The 16,537-nt window shown below is 42.8% G+C and overlaps 1 protein-coding gene across 2 annotated transcripts; it reads left to right on the forward strand.

Moving 5' to 3' along the window:
- Positions 1-1,566: 1,566 nt before the first annotated feature.
- On the forward strand, positions 1,567-7,938 carry metrnla (meteorin like, glial cell differentiation regulator a). Of its 2 annotated transcripts, none has more exons than XM_026164773.2 (4): positions 1,567-1,963; positions 3,641-4,029; positions 6,886-6,945; positions 7,085-7,938. In XM_026164773.2, exons 1-4 carry the CDS (start codon positions 1,866-1,868, stop codon positions 7,396-7,398), a joined length of 861 nt encoding a protein of 286 aa, XP_026020558.1. In that variant the 5' UTR covers positions 1,567-1,865; the 3' UTR covers positions 7,399-7,938. The 2 variants fall into 2 exon arrangements, with proteins under 2 accessions (XP_026020558.1, XP_080156953.1); XM_080300827.1 differs by lacking the exon at positions 1,567-1,963 and adding an exon at positions 2,969-3,467.
- Positions 7,939-16,537: the final 8,599 nt, after the last annotated feature.

The raw sequence follows: 16,537 nt of genomic DNA on the forward strand, positions 1-16,537 counted from the left end.
GTCTCCCCACTCTCCCCTTCCAGAATCCCTCTCATCTGAAAGAGGGGGAAAAGAAAACTATTACAGGATAAATTTAAATCGCAGAGCCCCTGTGACATTATTAACAGACATAATGGATAATACCATCATTACTTCCCATAAAGAAACATGCAAATTTGTTTTTACTTGACCAGTACTTGACTTTGATTAATTAACTCCTTCATGTGGCCAGTACTTGCAGATGTCTGCAGAGCTCCAGCCAAACCATGAGACCACAGCTGATAGTCAGCCCTTTTTTAGCCCTCAGATCTCAGTATAATGTACAATTGATGGTTGCTATAAAAGTATATGGCAAAGCTAAAGGCAAGAATGCAACTGGCTAAACTTAATTTGACTTACAAAGAGGGACTATGGGGATTTTTTTTAAACCATTATAATACTAGAGTTTCACCAGCATGCCAGTATTGCCAACATACCACTTTTAGGTAATTGAGTCTATGCACCTTTCCTTTGAAAGGACACTGCCAGGAATACCTGCCACTTTACTTCCTTACCTCTTTACCCTCATTGCACTAAGATCTCATTATTTGACAGGGATCTTTGCGGCTCCAGCATCGGGAAACAATAGTATTTCTGTTCATAGAGACAGACACCCACAGAACTATAAAACACTTTATATGAGGGATATAAAAGACCTCTTATAGACTGATTTCTTACAAAAATAAATAAAGTTTATTCTGTTGAAATATTCAACGAATGTCAAAGTGTTGCAACTGCGGAGCTGCTGTGGTTTCTACACAAGTTTTATGCAACTTTCAAGTGCTGTCGGAACTTTTACATGAGTCGAGCAACTAACCAGAAAACAGTCACAGAAAATAACATGGATATTGGGGATTGTTTGACATGATTATATTAACCAGTTTTAAGCAAGTTACCTTAACTCCAATCAGCAATCATATCAAGAATTCGATATTAGCCATATACTTATTCTTTAAAACATTCTGGTGTTTTCAGTCACAGAATAGGATTGTCTCCCCTCGGAGAAAATGATCTGTGTTTAGACAACTGACTACAACCCAACCTGTTAAAAAAAATCCCCTGGTGATGTAATTAACTTCTATTAATCTAAATGTGGCATAGCTATTTTTTTCAGCTGCTTCCTTGAGGGGTCACCACAACAAATCGTCTGCCCCCATCTCGCCCTTTCTTAGCATTCTCCTCTCTCATAACAATCCTCTGCATATCCTCCTTCACTACATCCACGAACCTCCTATGACCATGTCCAAACTATCCCAGATCCACATCCAACTTGACCTCCTGACTTCTTGTAAGTGCCACCGTCTCCAAACCACACATGACAGCAGGTCTCCTCTCCACTCTTGCTGCTATGCTTCTGTCACAAATAACCCCTCTTCAGCTATGCCAGCTGAAGATCAATCATTTGATATACCATATATCATTAATTATGGCGCATTTACAACAGATAACGTTCTAAAATTCAACCAACTTTAATATTTGGAAGGACACAAACCCGCAAAATTTCGAACTTCTAAAATCGGAGTCTGAGATGAGGCCCCTGAACGCAGCATACACAGAGCGCTCGGGTGTGACGTAGAGCGCAATCAGGGCTGCTGAGGCAGACTCGGAGCTGAACTCACTCCACATTTAACGGAGGGCTGTCAGCGCTGCGCGGAGCTACTGAGTGAGTGTGTGTGTTTGATGGGGAAAGCGCTTTTAATCCCCTGAACTTTTCGAGAATAAAAGAAGAAACCCCGGGGAGCGCACGGAGCGGACCGTGGCACATGGAAACGCTATGCAGCTGGAGAGACGGCAGTGGACTTTATCGTAGTTTCACTCAAGAGGAGGCTAAGTGAGGCGAGATAAACATGCTCACCCCGATGCTGGCCTCCTTGCTGCCGCTTTTCCTTCTCTTTAGGATTTCTTTCTGCCAATACTCAAGCGACCAGTGCAGCTGGAAGGGCAGGTGAGGTCTACAGACTTTTTTTCCCCCCCTTTTAACTGAATGTATTTTGAACGTCAAACTAAACTGCTAAATAAGAAAAAGCGAGGATGTGAGCAAACATGAAAGCTGCTGGTGGCGACCTGAAATGACTGTGCCTGAAACTCAAGTCGCCGCGGTGATGTGGGAAGCAGGCGGCAGGGTTAGACGATAAATTAAAACAAAGCTAGCCCCTATGGTGGCTGTAGGAAACAAAAGATTTGTGTAGTTTGTGATATAAGTTAAGAAACTACCGTAATTTTTTGTGTGTGAAAAATGTAGTAATGTCAGAGACACGTGTGTTTGGGGTTGTTTTGGACGTATGAATGACACGATGGTTCAACCAAAGATTTTAATAACATGATGGGAGGACGTTGGAATACGAAAATAACATGTTTATGACATCCCACACACAAATCGCCTTTTTATTTTATTTATTTATCTTTTTTACTTATGTTTTATTCCCCCCCTCCCTTCCCCTAAAGAAAGTGTGTGTGTGGGACATATGCACACACTCATAGGCTCAAAGTATTAAAGGTGAGATGTATGATTGATAAACGTCAGGAAATGAAGCATTCACTGGAAAGTTTCACCTCCCATCAAACATCTGCTGAAATCTGTTTTGCAGTTCAGAACTGCGCCTTAAATAAGTGTTTTTTTTTTTTGTTGTTGTTGTTTTTCATCATCCTGCAGTCAGGAGGGGCTGCCCATACTTTTGAGCTTTCCACCAATAATCTGTTGTTCATTAGGCAGACTCTTGACTAATCTCCTTTAATTGCCTGCAGAAGTGATGAAGTTAGAAAGGACTTAATTAGAGGCATGCTGAGGAGAGCCTGGTTATGGGGCTGCAGAGGCATATGCTCAGCATGTGCTGCGGGTTCCTTTTGAGATCTATGGCAAATTTTGAATTTCAGCATCTCATTTTCAGGAAACTGGGCGTTTCTCCTCCGGAGTCAAACCGCTAGCTTGGCATGTGTATGCTGGTAGACTGCTGATGGCTTCCTGCCTCAGGCTTTGCCACAGAATGACTGACAGAGCCGGAGTTTTCAAATCCCGACCAGGCATTAAGTTCTGGAGGGAGTCATTTGGTCATGCTGGCGCCAGAGGCCGAAGTGCTGCCCGGACAAGTCTCTTCCAGTCTCTTTGGTTGCTTGAAAGCAAGGGGAGGTTCGGTGCGTGACCTGCATTTGCACTTGCATGCTGCAGTCCCAGCTACTGTTGCTGCTGTTGTCTGCCCAGAAGCCCCTGTGTCCCTCCATTCATCCATTTCTGCCTCCAAACCCTTCCCAAAGGCAGCTTGCCAGTGATGCGTTTTGCCAAAGCGCTGGGCGGAACAATGCGGTACGGGGAGTGTGTGTTGGGAGCTGAGGTCATTTTGGCTGCTCCGGCTCGTGACTGGTCATGCAGCCAGTCTTGCGCACGGCCTTAATAATGCTTCAGGAGGAATGTGGTTTAATGTCCTTTGGGTCTGCCAGAGGTCTTCAACTTGGTCAGTTAATTCAGGCTATAAATGCCCCCAAAATCATTTTTAGATTAGTGAATAAGTCTCTTTATTCTTTATTTGGGTAAAGGGGGGTTGAAAAAAATTAAAGCTTTCCAGAGAAATGCCACTTTTATTGCAGCTTGTTTCATATGTTGTGCCTTTTTCTTTTCTTTATCCAGCGGTCTGACCCATGAAGGCCACACCAGGGATGTGGAGCAGGTGTACCTACGTTGCTCCCAAGGCTCTCTGGAATGGCTTTATCCCACAGGGGCCATCATCGTCAACCTCCGACCCAACATGGTCTCTCCCGCCGCCGCTCGGCTCTCTGTCTGCATTAAACCCTCCGCCGAGTCCAGCGGCACCAACATCTACCTGGACCGCAACGGCAAGCTGAGGTTACTGCTGCCTGAGCAGGACCAGGCTCAGGGCAAGGTGCACTGCTTCGGCATTCAGGAAGGGGCCCTCTTTATTGAGGCTGTCCCCCACATGGACATCAGTCGGCGGATTACGGCGTTCCAGTACGAGCTGGTCAGTGACAGGCACAAGGCGGGGCCGCACTTGCTCGTTGGTAAGATGCATCTTTGACATCTTTAGTGATACCCCTGAAAACTGCTGCTTCTTTGATCTGTGTAGCTCCTATAAAGGCCTTACTTTAGATTCCCTCTAGAACTGAGTGCCTTTGTGCTCTGCCCCTGTGGTGCACACCGAGCACTAAATGCAGCCATCTACTGGTGGAAACTTTTATTAGGTTGGACTCTAATAGTAGGAAACTTAACATTTGCTCCAGCACACTGCAAATACTACATCCAAAGACTTTTTTTTTCTAGTAGCATTGTGTTTACATTAAGGATTTTTTTGGGGGGTGGGGGTTCTTGTCAAACTCATATTTTCACCGTGAGGATTAAAAGGTCAAAATCGGCTTTTAAACTTTAGTTTTTCGGGATAAAACGTTCACCTCTCAGCTCATTTTACAAACATTCTGACTGGATTTGACTTGAACGTTGCACTGTAAGCTTCTATTGTTTTCTTTTTTCTTCTTTTTTGCCTGGCTTGTGTGTGGAGGGGCACAGTCAAACAGAGAGCCTCCAATGGAAAAACAGCCGTGTATTTTCACGCTGCGTACCTGCCAAACCTGCACATTTTCAAGCTGTGCAGCTATGTTTTTTTTCCCTTCTCTTCCACCTAAAGCAAAATATGAGCAGTATCAGGCCCACATCTGTTTTTACGGCTCTCTTGGTTCACATATTCACATCCTGCGTCATTATCTGGCACAGCAGACAGAAACAGACAGAGAGAGGGTTAAACGTAGAGTAGGAGTTGTTTTGACCGCATTAGCTCGCTCGGCTCAGCTCTGTAGTATAATCTGCTGCTGTAATGTGGCCTGTGATAGCACTGGGATGATTCACAAAGACATTGGTCTCGTGTCATCTGAAGCCTGGAGTCACAGATTGATTGCTGCTGCTCCTCCTTCTTTTTCATGTTTCTTCCTTTCCTCTTCTCTCTGACCTACTGTGCTGGGATTGAGTTGCTCACCATCAAATTGGAATGTATCTCCAACCAGATGTTGGGAGGAACTTCTAGGACCATATAGGCTTGTATTTCCCTTGCTGTCACTCCCTTAACCTCCCTTTCAGCTCGCTTGACTTATTCTCCCTTTTCCTGTCTTCAGTCTCACTATTTCCTACTTCTTAATTTTCTTTCTTGCCTATTTATCATTCTCGTATTTTTCCTTTTCGTTCCCCCCCCCCCCCTTCCTAGTTGTTTGAAGTGGGTTTCGTCTCTGCTGAGCGGTATTAGCAAGTTGTGCTCCATTACAGTGGAATGCATCTGGTCCCAGATGTTTCAGGGACACTCTAATGTGCCCCTCCACTCCCTCCTTTGCCACTCCTCCCATCCCTCATCCCTCTGTGCTCCTGTGAAGTGGTTCTGATCAGAGTGGCGCTGCATGTGCAGAGGGCCAGAAAGAGATGCTGACTCGGTTCTCAGCCCATTCCTGCGGTTCTATTTCATGTTTGACTTCCTTGGAGAAAAACATAAAAAAAAAACCCAACCTCTGCTCTGGGTGAGGTTGGCCTCTCTGAAGTCTTGGCTCTCCAGCTGCTACTAAGCCATCCAAGCTTGTGGCTGTTTGACCCTTGAGCCCTCTTTAGTGATGTCGCAGTGCCTTGTGTTGCTACACTAGCTGACCTCAAAGATCCCTCACCTCTGTACACCCATCATCAGACAATCCAGCTAAAAGCTAAAAATAAGGTTAAGCTGCGCTCCTAAATATGACCAAGGGTGAACATCACCGCTTTGGCAAGAAGTCTTATTAGATGTATTGCACACACCAAATTAATATTTATGCTCAGTTTTATGACTGGTTGTGCAAATTAGGGTGCTTTCCAGTGCACCGGGCCCACCTGAGTTAACATTTTTTAAACATTCTTCCACTTATTTTGTGGTCAGACGACTGCTCCTTCCTCACCCTCAACCCACTGCTGACTAGACAGTCCTCTTTTTGCTCCCACTCCTCCTCCTACCCCCACCTGCTTCAGAGTACTACTAAGGAAAACCAAAGCAGGTCTAGGGGTTAATAAAGGCATTCTGGTTAGGACAGCCACAGGACCACCTGAGTCAACTAATCACGGAGTTGACTGCTCTTATTAAGGGCCCTTTCTACTGCTATAAAACAGTCTGGACGAGGGGGCAGGCTGAGTTGCTGCTATGCAGACCCCAATCAAAGGTGAAATGGTGCCTGGAGCAGACTTTTAAATAATTGATGTGGGCTATTGTATTTAATTCACATTTTCTTTTTGGAAACTAAATTACCTGCACTTTAATTGCCCTGTGCCTGTGTAATGCAAGATGTGCACGAAACCGGCAAAATCTATCCTCTGTTTGCTTCTTCTGAATGTGGGCCCCCCTTGATGTTATAGTTGCAGTCTAAGTAGGCCTGCTGGAGTGCTGTGAGAGCTCAGGTCAGATGTAACCTCTACTAGTTTTGCTGTTCTTATACCCGTCATCTGGTCCTTGTTTGTCATGGGGTGTCAAGGGGTTCCTGTTTTGGCAAGGGAAGCTGACTGAACCTGCTCCCAGGAGCATTAGACATGCATACACACACACACACACACACACACACACTCTCTTAGCTTTTTGAGTTGTGCTTACTATCAGCAGCGTGCCTCTGTCTGGTGTATAACTCTGAGCTCAGCTGAATCCTGGTCTCTCATTTCTAAATAAATATTCATTTGTCAGGATGGAAATGACTGTGACCCTAATTGTCTGTATGTGAGGAACACTTACTCAAACACAGCCACAGATGTGTGTTTACTGGAAGTCTGTGGGCCTGTTAACACGATTTTTATCACGCCACATGCATTTTTTAATTTTATTTGCACACCATTTTTCTCTGAACTCACCCTCTTTCTTTATTTCCACATAGCGTCCTGTCAGCCCTGCAGTGACACTGAAGTGCTTCTAGCTGTCTGCACAAGTGACTTTGGTAAGTGCTGTTTTGAAGAATTATAGGCTTCCTGCTTCCTGCTGCTGCATGGTTGGCGTCGATGTCCAATACAAACACACAGTTTGAAATATTGCTGTTACCAGTCTCTAAATCCCATCTTCCTGCTTGGTTTTTCCAGTGGCACGAGGCAGCATTAGGAAGGTGGATCAGGAGGAGGAGCACTCATCTGTCACTGTGGAGATCAGTCGCCTTTACAGACAGAAAACCCAGGTCTTTGTATCTGGGGGTGTCAGGGTACGGAGCTGGACTGGCCGTATCAAAATGCCCCTTCAGTGTGGGGTGAGGTCCGGTGAGGGGGAGTTTTTGTTCACTGGGGCCGTGAGGTTTGGGGAAGCCTGGATGGGCTGCGCACCACGCTACAAAGACTTCCTGCGGTTGTATCATGAGGCACAGCAGCAGGGCACCAACCCCTGTCACGTGGACACTAACTGAGCAGGTCATCTGCCCACATTTGGAGATGGAACAAGCCCTCAGTAACTGAGGAGACTGGCCCAGTGGCCCAGAGCCCCTCTCCTGCTGCGCCGTGACTCTTTGGAGACAATGGCTGGAGCTGCTGGATGTTGCCAAGCAGCGTGCTAGCCGAACGCCGGTGATGCAACGTGGAATGTGTTCAGACCGCCTTTCTCACGCACGAGGAATCGCAAACTTTTAAATGTAGCAGACCCCATTTGGTTTTTATGTGTATAAAATGTGAATGAATATTGTACATTTTGAAGCTCTGTGTGCTTTGTTCAAAATCAAAACAAAAACAAAAAAAACGTGATGTACAGTTCTGAATTTATTTCCTATGACAGATGTATAAAATGAAAGACTCTTATTTTGTTTAAAAACGTATTGCAGTTTAAAACCTGAGTTATTTTTTTTTTCAGGTTGTACAATTGTTTAAAAAAAAAAAAGAAACCAAAAAGTTTTTTTTGTTTTGTTTTTTTTGTTTTTTTGTCACTGAGAAGAATAAAAACTTTTATTCCCATGTGCATGCTTACATGTGTGATGTTTGCATACTCTTCATGTATACAGATGTGCAAAGCTGTGTGTGTGTATGTGTGTGTGTGTGTGTGTGTGTGTGTGGTGGCAGATTTTAGACAAAAGTATTAGTAATCGGAAGATAATTATTTAACTGCTTTGACTTTGACTAACTTGAGCTTTTATTTCTAATTTTATATTTTAGATAAAACTATGGTGGCCTGTAGGTACAAATACAAAACACAAAGGAATGAAAAGCAAAGCAACATTTGAGAAAACAAAAAAGTAAAGACCTCTTTTATTTAAGAAGTGTATCAATATCTAATCTTTAAAAAAATGTTATAAACCAAATTATTAGAAATTAATACTCATTGATAATATTCAATCATTTTGGCCATAATGAACCTAATTTAGGGACACAATAGTGCTCTAAGCCTAAATGCTGCAATTTTAAAGAAACCTGGTGGGTCAAAGTAGCTCAAACAATATTCACAAAGCTGTTAAAGAGTTTCATTTTCACCTGATTCTCCATTGGAATGAAAATGCAGTCATACGATGTGCATTAGCTTCTTCACCTCAGCTTTGAGCTGAGACTCTCTGCCAGGGGTACAGAGAGATTGATATCAGAGAGTTGGGGTGGATTCCTCTGCACTGGTTCCTGTGGTGATGGGGTGGCTGTGTTTCAAGGTCGATGTGAAAGGCCCCTTTGTTCCAGCGCAGCAGTCTAGTATGGGAGAGACGACTGAAGACAAACCTGAAGACAAACCTGAATACAACCCTGTGACGGGGCACGCAGCATAAAGTCGCGCTCTCCAACCACGCTAATTTTGAATGACGTGCACAACTCTGCTCAGGCACCACATTTAAATGAAAGCCTTTCATTTTCATCACCTCTAAATAAAACACAAAGAATCGGAATATTGGAACTTGTAGCTGTGCAGCACCAGCTGATGCAGCCTGTGAGCCAAGCCTGTTGAGATGACATCCAGTTCATGGCCAAGGCTCCTTTTGTCTGACTTTTCACTTTAAACGGAAATGCACCTAGAATGTCTTTCAGTAAGGTGCCCCACACGGACAATAGCTTTTCCAGACAGCACTGCCCATTGAAATGAATGTCTGGATTCCAGCTAAAAAGCCAGAGGTCCTGGAATTGCTCACTGGGAAATGCAAACAGAGTTTCTATGGTAATGATTCCTTACTGTGAACATTTTTTTGCTCTGGCTTTAAGACCAGGAGCCATGGAGTTAGAGGAGCAGGAGGAAGAGGAGGGTAAGTGGGTATTATTTGACTGCTGGGTCCTTCACTGGTTCTCAAAAGAACCCTCTCTCCTTTTTCCCGGGCCAAACGGCATTTTCATTTCAGGTAACAAACACAGAGTGTTCAGGTGTTTCCTACGCACACTTATATCTCTACATGACTGCTGTGCTGTGTACCCTTTCATATAAATTTCATATAAGTATCTATATCAGGCAAGCTGTACACATCCTGTGTGTTATGAGGATATTTTCAGAGTTTGTATAATTTGGAATATATTCATTCATTCTTTCTTTCTTTCTTTCTTTCTTTCTTTCTTTCTTTCTTTCTTTCTTTCTTTCTAGTACACATTGTTTCTTATCCTTTAAAAGTTAAACAATTAATTAAAGGGGAAAAAAATCACAGATTAACCAATATCAGGCCAGGGTGCAAAGTTCCACGGGATGGCTTAAATCAAAAAGTGTTTGATTATACATTAGTGAAGCAGCTTTGCAAAAAAAGAAAAAAGAAAAAGAAAAGAAGCTATCAACAATATAAATACAATTATGATGACCATCGTGTATATTTTCCAGTCAGTGTAGCCAGCTGGTGAGCAGTTCTTCAGAGGCTCTCGTGTCATGAGGGCGTGCATTCAATTAATGCATTGCACACATGCAATCGGTTAAACCTTCTTGGGCGAGGTCAGATTTTGTTGTATTACCAGTTGAGAAGGATCAGTCTCAACCAGACATAAATATGTGGAGCCATTGTGCTGTCTGCGTGATTCAGCCAGAAGTCACTGCATGGTCATCTTGTGGGTGGAATTTTTTTAAAAAGAAGGGAAAAAACTGCTGTTGAAACTACAGCCAGGGTGCAAAGTCAGAAGGAAGGGCAGTCAAGTTAAAGAGCAGGAGAACCCCTGCAGTAGGATGAGGCCGAGTTTCTGAGTTTCGTGTAGTGGTTAATATTTCGGTGCCTCTTTGGGAAGTGCTGGAATGTGGGGAATGTGTTGACTTCACACACACATGCATGCACGGCAACCCCCAACACACCGCCGCCTTGATTAGCCGGAATCAATAGAGTCTCTGTGGTTTTTCTGTTTGCATGCATGTGTGCGTGTGTGTATGCTAGTGCGTTAGTGTGTATGCCTCCACTGTGCACGTGGCTCTAACCCCAGCACACATAAACACACCGCCCCAGTGGCCAGATAGCTGCCACCCACACTGAGCCACAACTTACTCTGCAGCTGCAGTCCCAACGCCTCCAAGCTGACACAAATCTGCCGTGACACTTCTGTAATGCAGTCACATGTACACGGTGAACATAGTTTATCCGATTTTAAATCCATTTAAAATTTGCCCTTTTTCCTGTCTATTTGTCATGTGGAATATTATTATGCCTTTTATATTGTTTAGTGTTCATTTTATTTGATGAAACTGACTTCAGTTTATGGATTGTAGATGTATGTTTATTATACAAAATTACAGTTCAGCTGTGTACAATTTTCTAAAATTGTACATTTGTTTCGACCGCCTTGTTTTTTGACAGCTGGCCTTTGCTGGATGGGTTTTCCTTCTCTACTAACTACTTTAAAATGCTGCTCCATAGTAAATATACTGCATTTCTATAGTGGTTTTCTATTTCATTCTTCTTACATTTCTTTCACACACACATTTTTACAAAAACTTTTTTTTCTGTGCCTAACCATTTTGCCTAACATTCACACACACACTCACACTTAGATGGAAATGTCAGGGGCAGCTCGGTGTTTAGTATGTTGCCCAAGGATGCTTCAGCATGCAAACTAGAGACGCCAGGGATAAAACCACCTTCTGGTTATTATATGACCAGCCCTACCTCCTGCCCCAGCTGCCCCAATTGTCAGTCACTTTTTATCTTCTTTGAAAATTTCTTCTTCTGTGATTATTTAAGTGGGATATTTATCATGTTGGAAAATTTACCTTGTGCTGTTCATCAATCTCCTTTTCATCGTATCTTACAATATTTAATCTGTGCCCAGAGCTCTGGTTTCCTTGTGGACGCTGCACAAGCTGACCTCTGTTGTGCCTGAGAATTCATCTCTTCAGTGCAAGGTTACATAAATCAAGAAATGCGTGTGTGGCTGTTTTCAAGGATAGCTGATAGTTTGTGTTTTACATAGTTGTGTCTTACTGCTTCATTTGTGATGTCTCGCATCTTTCTGAAATCTCACAGTTCAGTTTCTGACTTGTTTAGACCGTTCCTTTATATGTGCCGTAGAGGTAAAGCAGATCATCAACTAACCAGAGGTTGGTGGTTTGATCCCTGGCACTCCAGTCTGCATACCAAAGTATCCTTGGGCAATATACTAAAGTCTGAGTTGCCCCTTTTTCACTGACTCATTCACATAAGTGTGAATGTTAGATAGAAAGCACATAAACGTAGAAAAAAGTGATAGTATGAGTGGGTGAATGTTGTGTAAAGCACATTTATGTAAGTGCTTTCATGTATTTAGTCTAAACTGCATTTGTACTCACTGTTCTTGCAGTGGTCACAGTGGCACAAAGGTTCTACTTTAGGGGTCCTTTTTGATAAACATACGGCCTGCGGTCCAGAACCTGCCCACCAAATGAACTAATCTGGCCCACTAATTTGAAAAATGTAGAATGTTTATTTGTTACACAGTAAAAAAAAATCTGTGAATTTACTGATAATTTATTTTGCTTTTTTAGTAAATAAAGCCCATTTTTCCCACAGTGTAAGCCCAGAGAGCCACACTGCAGTCTGCTACTGCAGCATTTCTTCATAATGTGGAAAAACTGAGACATATTGCTAAACACCTGCTTCATCTTTTTAAAGATATCCCAGGGACTGTATGTGTAGTTAAACACATTTTACATGTTAGCGCTTAAACTAAGGGAAGCAGGTTTTTTAATAGCTTGTTGGGCAATAGCCTTACTGTTCCCGCGCACTTCAGATGAAACCGGGCTGTATGTGGCAAATTATAAACGAGTTCTCACTCCTGGTCTAACCTGTTTGCTTATATTGATGAATAGAATAAATTGCTCAGTTTTGCTGCACTCTGCATTGTTGTGCATGATTGCAATCCCACTTCAAGACATACAGAGATGAAACCTTAGAAAAAGTGGTTCAACAAGCTGTTAAGGCCCCTCCCTGCATGATTATTAATCCCCAGTGGGTCATGAGTTTCCCAGTCATAAAATTCCTTGCAGTCACCTCCCCCAACAAGGCTGCATGGCAGGATTAAAGACTAGGGTGTTGGGTGTCTATAGCAAAATGCAACTGCAGGGTCAGAGCATGGCCCTGCATGTCTCAGTATCAGGTATCAAAGAAGATTGGGAAATAACGTGTTCCAACGTACTAAATGTGTAGTATGCATTAAGCAAACCAGACGCTGTCTTCATCAGATGGTTTGGAGATCACCGTAGGTTCGTTTTGGCTGATGGTAGCCTGTCAAGACAAGGTTTCGCTCCATCTTCTAGTTGGCAGACAAGTTTTGGGATCACATCCAGACAAAAATACAGAGTAGCATTGGCCAAAGTCTGCTGATGAAAATAGAGTTCATGCACGTGATAGAAAAACGCCAGACTGCTATGTTTTATCATGTAGATGACTCCCTCTTGGCTGATGTCTGTATTATGACTAATTATTTCTGTTTGTGTGAATGGTGATTTAGTGCTGCAGTCTGCTCCTACAAGACAGCCTTTTGTCCTAAACCGTCCTCTTTCTCAATGAGTGACTGTGCGGCTGCTGTCAGCTCACATGGATCCCAGAGGCAGCGTCGAGGTGCCCCGTTCCCTCGGCAAACATGCCAGTGTCCTCCAGAGTGGGGGGTCCCGCTGCAAGGAGCAACTCTGAGTTCCCCCCACAATGCTCGGCGGCCCAATAAGGGAACAGAATTTGGCTCGGAGGACGTCAAGCAAACATGCAGCAAATGGCACTTTTATTTGCTTGCCGTCACATCCCCTCCCCCAGCGACCTTCATTTACTGGGATCCACAGTGCCATTTCCAGCAGCCCCATGGCAACAGCAGGACTTGTCAACAGGGGTACAACTTTCTCATGATGTCACCGTGCCGTGAATGATTTGCAGCCCCTAGAAAGTTGATGAAACTCCTTGAACTGATATTTTCTTGCAAACACAAAACAACACAAGCTTTGGATTTATAGATATGAAGCTTCACTTTGAACTGGATAGAAGGAGCATATTTTGCATCAAGTTAATAAGAACACGGTCCTGCTTTCTTTCATTCAATGATGCGATACATTGTAACTGGAACATTATAGAAATATTCACAGACCTGAATGACAAAAGCCCATCCTTGTCGCTACACCTACCCTGACTCAATCTTGCCTTTGAATGAGCGTGTTGTTGTGTGCTCTATACAACCTGTCATTCATCAGCACTTGCTTCTTTTCTAATTGTGATAATGTGACCTGCTCAGGCCCCATTGCTCTCAGCCTGTCAGATGCATCGGTCAGAGAGGAAGATCTCCTGTTTGCACAGCCCAGTGAGCACCAGTTGCTTTGCCCTGTTGGTTGACTCCTCCTTGGTAACTGGGCCAACCCACTTTGACCTCTGACCGGGGCTGTGGCCTTTGGATAGGTGGAGAAAAAAATGGCTCCTGCCTAAATTCAGCCATTAAATTCTGGAGTAGACGGGGCCATGCCCTCTAGCCTCCAAAGGAAACACACATTTTAGGGCATTGTGGCATGACAAAGATCATCAGCCCATGGCGGTGCAAGTGCAGAGCGTGATAGATTGCGTAATTTAACATGTGACATTTGATGGATGTCCAAATGAGGGCTATAATAGGTTGTGTGAAGGATAGGTAGGAAGTGAACACTTAGATTTCCACACAGGAGCGGATGTGAGCTGTTTGCTCTGAGGACAGAATGATGGATCGATTCTGAATGGGGGACAACGGCACTAAAGAGGATCTAGGTGCATCCTCCCTGTGTTTAATATACAAACATTACTGTTTGTCCGGACAGCGAGACAGTTTCTAAGGCTAACACAATTCAAAGTAATATGTCAACAACACTGAACAAACCAAGAAATGAATGTGGCAAAAGTCACATTTAGCGAGGTAACAAATAAACATGTTTCCACCCTCATTGACTAATGCTCCACTGCTCCATTCGTGTCAAACAATCCCAATAACCATGCCAGAGTCCTTGGATCCAAGATTTCTCACAAAATTGCGTAGCCACCCCTTCTTTTCTTTTTTGTTTTCAAGGAGCCACACTTTATTGTAATATTTTAAAGTGTGCTTGAGTTATAACAGTTCTTCAGGCTTGTAGTTTTTCATTGGTGATTAAATCCTTTTTCACTCATTTTCAAGCCAGTCCTTGTACCTGACTATTTGAAGCCACTTAACTTTGCTCCATGAAGTGTTTAAGAATAAAAAGGCACCACACTCAAAAGTCCAACCAGTGTTGTGTCTACATACAAAAGGCAACTTAGGAAAATTGCATTTTAAATGACTTTGTTGCTAACAGCCTGTTGCAAAACAATAAATTCTTCCCTAATTTTCAAACTTAATCTACAACTAATGATCATTTTTGGTTTTTTTATTTTTATTTTTGCCCCCCCAAAAAGTGACTCCACCCAAAAATTGAAGAAACTGTAAAAGTGTCAGGCCTAAGAACTATCTGCAGTCGATGAACTATATCTGAAAATGATTTTCTTAAGAAATAGGAAAAAAAACTGAAGCATCAGATTCACAATGACTTCATTTTTCAAACTGAGAAATTACAAGAAAGCGAATAACAATACATGGCTGCTCGTATTTTCACATTTACAACATAAAGAATGGAGGGGTGACTTAAGACTTGTGAATAGCACTTTGGATGTTTAAGATATTTTCTTTCACACCAAGATTATGCCCTCCAAGTCATCTTGGCTCAGTTTTTTAATACACATTGGTGTTGAAACATCTTATACTCTGTATTCCAGGTTACATGCCACAGGAGAGCAGAGGGATTTCATTAAAATCATTACTGGCTGTAAAACAGTGCGCCGAGTCCTGAGCCGTGGCAACAGTTAATAAGCAGACAAGTGTTGGCAACAGCTGAATGGTCAGCTGGGAAAAGAATGGCTGAGGCAAGGGAAAGTATAACTACAGGGGGTCATGCACTCACACTTGCATATGTGTGTAGCTGTTTCGCATAGTAGCTTAGCACAGGTGACTCCCACTGACCATTAATCACAGTCGGGGAACCTGTTGTGTTGCACAGCAGAACAGAAAAATAAGAACACAGTTACAGACCGAGAGGGGATGAAACACATATGTTTGTGGTCTCATTTATCAAGAGAAAGAAAGAAAAAAAGCATGTTTTTATTTTCCCCCTGCTTTGTTTTTGCCAACAATTTATCCCCACTGACTTTTTTTCAGACTGTTTCCTTCTCTTTTTCAGTCTCACTCTTTGGTATCTATTCCAGAAAACTGTGTTGAGGCTGTATGCAAAGGTGGCAACACCGTCGCGTCGAGTTTGCCCAGTCGCAGACTAAAGAGACGAGCGCTCTGTAGTGTGACATGCTGTGTAGATTTTGTGAGGATTATCACCGCTCCACTGTGGAATGTCTTACTGGGAGAAATCAGAGTGGATGGATGAGGCCACGGGAGCCCACTCTGCTAAAAATGTGAAGCGGGCTGAAGATTTCCATTTCTAGTTTTTGTCTGTAACTACAGCAAGGCCGAAATGTTAATCTTACTCTTCATTTTATCTTTAAATTGAATCGTTTTAACATATTTATTCAATATTCAGGAGAAGACAGACCGAGGTTTCCATATATTAGAAGTTTGGTTTGATTCCCAGCTCCTCAAGTCAACATGTCAAAGTGGGTGATTGTGGCTCTGAGAGCTTTGAGTGGTCGAGCTAGACTAGAAGCATAAATGCAGTCTGCTTACCATTTTGTGTTGCTTTGTGTTTAAAATTAAAATCCTCATGAATCTCCTTTTATTGTGCAATCTATCTGCATGCAATTTTGTGAGTCTTATATTACTGCATTACTCTTTAAGTTAATTACAAGAACTGCTGATGCTCACTGTACTGTAAAGGATCACACTCTTTAGGGACCCATACTACTTACCTCTTATACAAGTAGTTGCAAATTTTAAAATCACTTGTATGCAGATAGCATCCAGCTGTTCTGCTCTTTCCCACCTAACCAGATTTCTAAACTTGCAGATCTAAAGACATATTAGACTGCCATCAAGTGTTGGTTAAAAGCTCATTTTCAACAATTACATTTCTGACTAAACACTAGCTCAGATATTTAATCCCAAAGATCAAACAATACCTCAGATCTGCGAGATCTTCTGTAGATTAAAATTTTGTGTAACACTGGGGGTTATCTTGGACAGTTACCT

Source organism: Astatotilapia calliptera, chromosome 4, assembly GCF_964374335.1.
Source record: "Astatotilapia calliptera chromosome 4, fAstCal68.1, whole genome shotgun sequence".
In the NCBI taxonomy this organism is placed as follows: Eukaryota; Metazoa; Chordata; class Actinopteri; order Cichliformes; family Cichlidae; genus Astatotilapia; species Astatotilapia calliptera.